The following is an 8,855-nucleotide window of genomic DNA, read 5'->3' on the forward strand; positions in this document are numbered from 1 at the left end:
TTTTTTTTTATTTTGTGTGTGTGTGGCCAGCTCAGCCCACCAGGGGGCGGGGCTGGCTGGCATGTGGTGCTGGGGGATTGAACCGCGGTCCGCGTGCTTTGCTTAGCTTAGCTTGTTCTAAATAGGTGCTTTAGACCACTGAGCCATCTCACCAGCCCTGAGATAGTGTCTTGCTATGTAGTTCATGCTGAGCTTGAGTTAACTGTGGAGCCCAGGCTGTTCTCCTGCCTCAGCCTCCCAAGCGCTGGGATTACAGACCTGTGCCACCACACCTGTACTCATTTTTAGGATTTCTTGGAAGGTTTAATTGTAACAATTCTGCTTTACCTAGAAAGCTTTAATTTCTCTGTATTTTCAAGGGCTGTTTTTCTGGATATGAAAATTCTTAGGGAGATGTAGTAGCACATATCTGTAATCCAGGCAGATTTGATTGAAGTCACCATTTGATTTCATTTCCTTATTCCAATACAATTTTCCCCACCTACCTCCTTTGAGATGTTGCTATAATATTTATGTATCTATAAATACCACTAGATAGGGCCGGGTATGTGGCTCAGTAGCATAGCACCTGCCTGGCAAGCACAAGGTCCTGAGTTCAATTCCTAATACAAAAAAAATTTTTTTACTTAAAAAAAAAAAAAACCAGTGGGGCTGGTGAGATGGCTCAGTGGTCTAAAGCACCTACTTAGAACAAGCTAAGCAAAGCACAGGGACTGCAGTTCAATCCCCCAGCACCACATGCCAGCCAGCCCCGCCCCCTGGTGGGCTGAGCTGGCCACACACAAAAAATAAATAAATTAAAATAAATTTAAAAAAAAAACAAACAACAGTATACTGTATGCATTGCCAGGCATGGTGGGGCACTCCTATAATCCAGCAGTGGAGAGGCAGGAGAATGGGTGCAAGTTCAAGGCCATCCACAGCTACAGAGTAAGTCTAGGCCAGCCTGAACTACATAGTGAGACCCTGTCTCTAAACAAGTAAATAATACAACTGTATAAATATTTTTATGTAATTGATTTATAAATCAGTTAACATATGATGTATTCAGTTATACTATCCTTTTGGTACTTACATAATTATTTTTAGTTCTTATAGATTTAAATTATATGGTGCCACTCTCAGCCTTAATAATTTCCTTTCCTATTAGTTTAATCTGCCTGTCTGTTTGTCTGTCTCTCTTTCTTTCTTTCTTTCTTTCTTTACTTCTTTACTTCTTTCCTTCTTTTTTCTGTCTTTTTGAGACAGGGTCTCACTGTGCAGTTGAGGCTGCCCTTGAGCTCACTTTGTAACCCAGGCTGATCTCAAACTCAATGTAATCCTCCTGCCTCAGCCTCCCAAGTACTAAGATTATAGGCATGTGCCACCACACCTGGGTAGTTTAATATTTCTTTTAAGACAAATCTTTGGGGCCAGGGAGATGGCTCAGTGGAATAAGCGCTTCCCTGGCAAGCGCAAGGGCCTGAGTTCAATCCCCGGTTCTGTCAAAAAAAAAAAAAAAGACAAATCTTTTAACAGTGAACTCTGTCAGTGTTTTTTTTTTTAATTTCTCTCTCTTCTTTTAATCTGAAAAATGTCTGTGTGTGTGAGTGTGTGTGTGTGTGTGTGTGTGTGTTACTGGGATTAGAACCTAGGGCCGTAGCACTAAGCTACATCCCAGCCCTTTTTGAGATGGGACCTCACTAATTGTCCAAGCTGGGCTTGAACTTGTGATCCTCCTGCCTCAGCCTCCCAAAATGCAAGGATTACAAGTGTGTACTACCCCATCCTTTTATTTATTTATTTTTTTAAATTTTATTTATTTGTGTGTGTGTGTGTGTGTGTGGCCAGCTCAGCCCACCAGGGGGCGGGGCTGGCTGGCATGTGGTGCTGGGGGATTGAACCGCGGTCTCTGTGCTTTAGCTTAGCTTGTTCTAGGTAGGTGCTTTAGACCACTGAGCCATCTCACCAGCCCATACCCCATCCTTTTAAAAGATAATTTGCTAAGTATAAGATTCTAGGTTGACAGTTTTACACTGTTAACACTTTGAGCAAGTCTTCTCATTCTAGCCTCTATTTTTTCTGTAGGAAGTCAGTTGTTGGGCTGGGGAGATCCCCCCCCCCAACCAGGGATTGAACTCAGGCCCTTGCGCATGCCAGGGAAGTGCTTATTCTCAGTTGTTAATCTTTCAATTCTAACATGATGTCAGTTTTCTTCAGCTTTTAGGATTTCTCTTTATCCTTGGTTTTCAACTTTTTTTTTTTTTCCAACATTTTTACAGTAGTAAAAGATAAGAATTTCTACTTATTTTACTTGCAGCTTCTAATGTCATTGCTCAGATTTGTTCACCTCCTTTTTTCTTTTAGCCCAACTCTCTGTGTTCTACACTGGGTTAGCAAAAGTCATTAGTACAAGTTGTGTTTAATGGGCTGGGTATTGTGGTACACACCTGTAATCACAGTACTTGGGAGGCTGAGACAGGATCACAGTGCATTTGAGCCCAGCCTAGACTACATATTGAGTTCAAGACCAGCCTGAATTACATAGTGAGACCCTGTCAAAAACTTTAAAATAAAAAATTATACTTAAACTCCTTTGTTTTTTGTTTTGTTTTGTTTTGTTTTGAGACCGGGTCAAGTAGCAGTCCTCCTGCCTCAGCCTCCAGAGTGCTAGGATTACAAGTGTGTGCCATCACTCTCAGAAAACTCCTTTGAATAATCTGATTTTTTCCCCCTTTATTATTGGACATGTGCTATCAAAATGCAGACAAAAAAATTCAAACAGATATTTTTCTTTTTTTTTTAGTATATCTTTCCAATACATAATGTTTACATTTCTTTTGTGGAGTTGATACATGTACATAATATCTTTTAGTTTGTTTTGTAGACAGCTTCTCACTACATAGTTCAGGCTTGCCTTAAACTCACACCATGATCATCCTGCCTCAGCCTCCCAAGACTGGGATTACAGGCATGCACCATCACACCTGTCTCTAAAACCTTTTAATTACTTCTTTCATCCTCTTTCTCTCCCTCCAATCTTGTTTCCCCTTCCCGTTTGAGAAAAATCTATCTCCCTTTCATTCATTTTTTTGTTTTCAAAGCTGAGGTCTTGCTATATTTCCCAATCTAGCCTTAAACCCCTGGTCTAAAGTGATCCTCCTGCCTTAGTCTCCCAAGCTGCTGTAACTACAAGTATATGTCACCCTATCCAGTGAAAGAGCTTGTATTTTTACCTCACATTCAGCAATAGATGAGTAGCTTAGAAATTCCCTCTATGATTTCTTCTGAAAAAGGGTGATATCTATGATTTTATTTCTTAACCTTGGCACCTACAAATTCACCCTAGAGTAGTTTGTCACTGTAGTCAGTATTTAGCTAGAGGTTGTGCTTAATCCTCTAGTGCCAGTGAAGCTTTCACACATTGTTGATGGATCTTTGTGTGGCGTGAGGAATATTTTCAAGTCAGACCCTATATCCTCCTTGATTGTTCATGAGCGGGTGCAGCCTGCTGCGCACACACGCGCAGTGTTCCCAACCCCCAGGATTGATCATGATCCCAGCAAGGTCTGTCTGGCTTTGTGATCTGGTTGAGCTTCTTGAACCTCAGGAAGTTTTGCCATCCACTTTTGGCTGCCAGTATCATGGAGCTACCAACACCCTCCTAAATTCTCCTTGGTTTTTGACGATACCCTTCGGCATAGAACCCACATTCTGCTTCAAATAGAGGCAGTCCTCTCAGTCAGAACAGAAGGCTTCATCCTTCAGGCTGGGCTTCCTCCTGAGAACTTCTGCCCTGCACTGGAACTAGAGGTGGGGACAGTGGCCCCCTTCTGTGGTGATAGCGCGCTGCTCCATGAGCAGGTGCTAGGAGTAGGAGCGGAGGTAGTAGCCCCCGGTCTTCTTGGCTTACCCCTTCTAGTGCAGAAGTCATCAAGCAGGCTGGAATGGGGCAATTAGGGCACCAGTACTGTCAGCCTAATACACCTGAAATAGAACTTCTGCTCTATTTGTAGAAGGGAACCTCAGTCCTCTCAGTTTCACTAATACAAATAGAACATCTGTTTTGTTTTGGTTTTTGTTTGTTTGTTTTATGGTACCAGGGATCAAATTCAGGACTTTATGCTTGCCAGGCAGGTACTTCTGTCACTGAGCTATCTCCCTGGCCCTAGAACATATATAGTATGGAAAAGACATCATCTGGGAGAGACTGATGTTCTGAAGAGAATTCAAACTGATACGTGTACTGGGCATGGTGGTACACACCTGTTAAACCAGCACTTAGGAAGCTGAGGCAGGCTGATCACTGTGCTACAGAATGAGTTCAAGGATAGCCTGAACTACCCAGCAAGACTGTCTCAAAACACCAGAAAAACTGGACATGGTAGCACACCTGTAATCCTAGCAGTCAAGAGACTAAGACAGGAGAATCGCCAGGAGCTCAAGGCCAGACTACGCCACATAGTGAGTTCAAGGCCAGTCTGCACTATATAGTGAGACCCTCTCTTAAAAACAAAGAAAAAAAAGAGAGATTAGAATTGTCATGATGGCTTACACATGTAATCGCAACACTCAGATGGCTGAGGCAAGAGAATCACCAAGAATTTGAGGCCAGCCTGGGCTATACAGCAAGTTAAAAGCCTCCATGTACTACATAACAAGACCTTGTCTGGAAAAAAAAAAAAAAAAAAAGAAAGACAAATAGTGGCCATGTATGCTGGCCTATAATCCCAGCATTTTGGAAATCTGAAACAGGATTTGTTAAATTCAGTCTCAACCTGGGCAATTTAGTAATTTATTATTTTTTTAATTTAGCAATTTAGCAGGATATTATCTCAGAATAAAAAAGGACTGAAGATATAGCTCAGTACAAAGGCCTTGGGTTCAATCCCAGTACTGTGGGAAGGAAGTAAATAAATAAATAAATAAATAAATAAATAAGCAGTGTCACAGAGATGGCATGTAAAAACAGAAATAAAATCTAGTAATACCAGTAATATGAAAGTCTAGTCTTTTTGGTTTTGATTTTTTGAGACAGAAAAAAATTGTCTATTTAATTCAGGCTGGACTCAAACTCAGTGATCCTCCTGCCTCAGCCTCCAGTACTGGGATTATAGGTGTGTACTACCATGCCTGGCATCCTTGACATTTTTGAAGGTAGTTTGATGGGAAATATGGTTGGAGCGGGGCCGGGGAGATGGCTCAGTAGAATAAGTGCTTCCCTGGCAAGCGCAAGGGTCTGAGTTCACTCCCCAGTTCCAAAAAAAAAAAGGAAATATGGTTGGAGTCACAGTTTAGCTTCTCACCAGACCCAGGAGCTGCAGATGAGCCTCCTCACAACCCCAGAGCTAGATACCAAAGAATAGCCCTCACCACTCAGTGCCAGTCCCGGGCTGCTCCCCTCAAGCCTCCCACACTCCTCTGAAAGGACACCCTAGGGCTGGCGATATAGCTCAGTGGACTAAGTGTCTGCTTAGGCAAGCACAGGGACCAGGGTTTAATCCCCAGCACCACATGCCATGCCAAGTGCACTGAGCCAAAGACCGGGCGTGGTGGCACACGCCTGTAATCCCAGTGCTGGGGAGACTGAAAACAGGAAGATCATTACGAGTCTGAGCTGTGTAGTGAGACCCAGTACCTAATACATTAAAAAAGGAAAGGAAAATAAAATAAAGGGACACCGCGCGCGCGCACACACACACACACACACACACACACACGCACAAGCACATGCCCCATAAAAACCCCACCAGGACCCTAGGGACAGTGACACCCTCCATCCCCTGTGGTGGCACAGGGAGAAGGAATGAGCTACATGGAGGAGTTGGCTCAGCTCCATCCACAGCGGCTTCCAGGGCTCCCCTCACCTCCATCAGCTCACGGTGCAGGTCCCCACTACTGAGGTGTCCAGTTTGTTACCAGACTCCTCTCTGGAACTCATGAGATGCTCCTGGTTTAGGAACTTCATCTCCTTGGACAAAGAAGACCAAATATTCCTCATCCTAAAGAACAAGCTCCTCAGCAGTGTCAAGCAGACACTGCCCATGCCTTCTCATCATCCCCCTGCCTGAGACACAGGATGCCATCGCAGATCAGCTTCAGGGTTGAATACAAGGCCAGGGGCCACTCTTGTCCTCCAGAAGCCTGTCTGCATCCAGGTGCGCATCAGCATCTCTGAAGGTCCAGAGCCACCCCCACCACCCCAGGTGGCAGCCCCAGAAGAGGTACCCATTCCATCACCTGTACTAACACTCCAGTCCTAGCTGCTGACGGAGACCACCTAAGCACACAGCTGTTGAGCACACAACCAGCCCTCCATGCAGGCCCTGGCAGATGACCAAAGTGGTCCCGGCCTGGCTTGCTGGTCCCCTCCCCTGAAAACTGCACCCCACATTCAGTTGCCCAGACCCCAGAGACAAAGAGCTTCTGGTCACCAGTAACACCCTTCGCTCTTACCCGCTTCTTTCCTTTACTCTCCTCAACTATAAGTATTATGAGGGCCAAGGAGTGTGTCTCTCTGGAGGGAGGAGACAGAAATGACCTTGCCCTGAAGGAATGGGGCTCTGGGGACTGCATCCAATGAGGGGAGTTTACAGTGGGGACAGCATGGGAAACACTTTCTGTTTTATTTATTAATGTATCTTAATTATTGATCAATCTCTCTGCAAGTGGGGTGAGGGAGGGAGAGAGCCTGCTGGGGCAGTCATCCCAGTTCCCCTCCTGGGCCCTGCCTGCTCATCCCCAAAAAAAATTCTTTACAGATTTGCTCTCCCAGAAGGAAAACTTATTTCATTCTGGTTTCATTATAGTTTTGCATTCTTATCTCTGATTCCACCAGTGGCATCCACAAAAAATAATAAATAGCTGGACATGATGGCGCACCCCTGTAATCCCAGCATTCAGGAGGCTGAAGGAGGAGGATTGCTTTGAGTTCAAGGCCAGGCTGGGCTCATAGTGAGTTCAAGGCCAGTCTAAATTACAGTGAGGCAGTGCCTCAAAAAACAAAAATAATAATAATAGAGAAGAGAGATTGAAAGGAAGGAGAGAGAATAGAGAAAAAAGCAAGATGTATCATGTATAGGTACAGACTCCCTATGATGAATGTTATCATGTATATCTAACGTACTAATAACATAAGTTTTAAAAAAAGAACAGAAGTCATGCATGGTAGTGCACACCTTTTATCCTAGTACTTGGGAGGCTGAGGCATAAGGATCACAGTGGCATGAAATACACCATGAAAGTCTATCTCAAAAAAAAGGATAAAATGCATTGAAAAATGAATAGAGATCATTCCTTCACGAATGGAAATTATGCTTTTCAAATTTTAACCACTCAAGTTTCCAAATAACTCACTTAGTCTTTTGTTCTTTCAGTTCATTTATGTCGTATTTCTTTTCCCCATAGGTGAGACCTGGAACCCTTTCAAATTACAGTACCAGCTGAGAAATGTACGAGAGCGAATTGCAAAGAACCTAGTAGAGAAGGGCATTCTAACTACTGAGAAGCAGAACTTCCTGCTGTTTGACATGACTACTCATCCAGTGACCAATATAACCGAGAAACAGCGACTAGTGAAAAAACTTCAAGACAGTGTTCTAGAGCGGTGGGTCAATGACCCTCAGCGCATGGACAGGCGAACGCTGGCACTCCTGGTGCTAGCTCACTCTTCTGACGTGCTAGAGAATGTCTTCTCCTCACTGACAGATGACAAGTACGATGTGGCAATGAATCGAGCCAAGGACCTAGTAGAACTGGACCCGGAAGTGGAAGGGACAAAGCACAGTGCCACAGAGATGATCTGGGCTGTACTGGCAGCCTTTAATAAATCCTAGAGCCAGCACATTAGCTTTCTCTTTTTCTCCTGCTGGCTGATGACTGTTAGAGACCCTATCACAGGGTTTTTGTGATGAGATTCATCTTTATGTTTTTGCTCTTGTTTGTTTCCTTGTTTGTTTGTTTGTTTGTTTGTTAACCTCTTTAATCAAACTCATTTGGGGACAGCAACTTTAGGGTTTCTCCAGAGACCTTGAAACCGCTAAAAGCAGACTTTCTCCCTGTGCTTCCACTCCATACCCATACACACCCAATAAACATTTTCTTCCACTTTTTGTTATAGTTTCTTCCAGTGTGCTTGGGGTTTGGAATTCACAAGCAGTACAATGTAAATAAGATAAAAAGCAAGCCATTTATTTTTCAAAGCTTGTTTTCTAAAATGCATGTTTCAAAGCCTTTATCTCTCAGATTCTGCTTTTTAAAAAATGTAACTTATTGAAAAAACTGTCTTTTTAAAAGAGGAGCAAGAGGGACCAGGGAGATGACACAGTAGAATAAGCGCTTTCCTGGCAAGCACAAGGGCCTGAGTTCAATCCCCGGTTCCGCCAAATTAAATAAATAAATAAATAAATAAATAATAAATAAATAAAAGAGGAGCAGTGTGCCAGGTATGTTGGTGCACCCCTATAATCTGAGTACTTGGGAGGCTGAGGCAGGAAGATCGCTTCAAGTTCAAGACCAACCTGGCCTACAAAGTGAGTTCAAGGCCAGCCAGAATTACATAGTGAAACCTTGTCACAAAAAGATAAAAAATAAAAGTAATAAAAAAGAAGCAATGGGGGGCTGGTGAGATGGCTCAGTGGTCTAAAGCACCTACTTAGAACAAGTTTAGCAAAGCACAAGGACCGTGGTTCAATCCCCCAGCACCACATGCCAGCCAGCCCCGCCCCCTGGTGGGCTGAGCTGGACACACACACACACACACACAAATAAAATAATTTAAAAAAAAAAAAAAGCAATGGGACCAGGGAGATGGCTCAGTGGAATAAGCACTTGCCTGGCAAGCACAAGAGCCTGAGTTCAATCCCCAGTTCCACACA

The 8,855-nt window shown here is 43.7% G+C and overlaps 1 protein-coding gene across 1 annotated transcript in view; it reads left to right on the forward strand.

Annotated features, from left to right (window-relative positions):
• Positions 1-8,085, forward strand: part of Golph3l (golgi phosphoprotein 3 like) — a 45,134-nt gene extending 37,049 nt beyond the window's left edge. Inside the window, exon 5 of the mRNA XM_023716518.1 lies at positions 7,387-8,085. Within this exon, the coding sequence (XP_023572286.1) occupies positions 7,387-7,814 (428 nt within the window). The 3' untranslated portion in view covers positions 7,815-8,085. The remainder of the gene's footprint in view (positions 1-7,386) is intronic.
• Positions 8,086-8,855: the final 770 nt, after the last annotated feature.

This window comes from Octodon degus, unplaced genomic scaffold (assembly GCF_000260255.1).
Source record: "Octodon degus isolate 3935 unplaced genomic scaffold, OctDeg1.0 scaffold00048, whole genome shotgun sequence".
NCBI lineage: Eukaryota > Metazoa > Chordata > Mammalia > Rodentia > Octodontidae > Octodon > Octodon degus.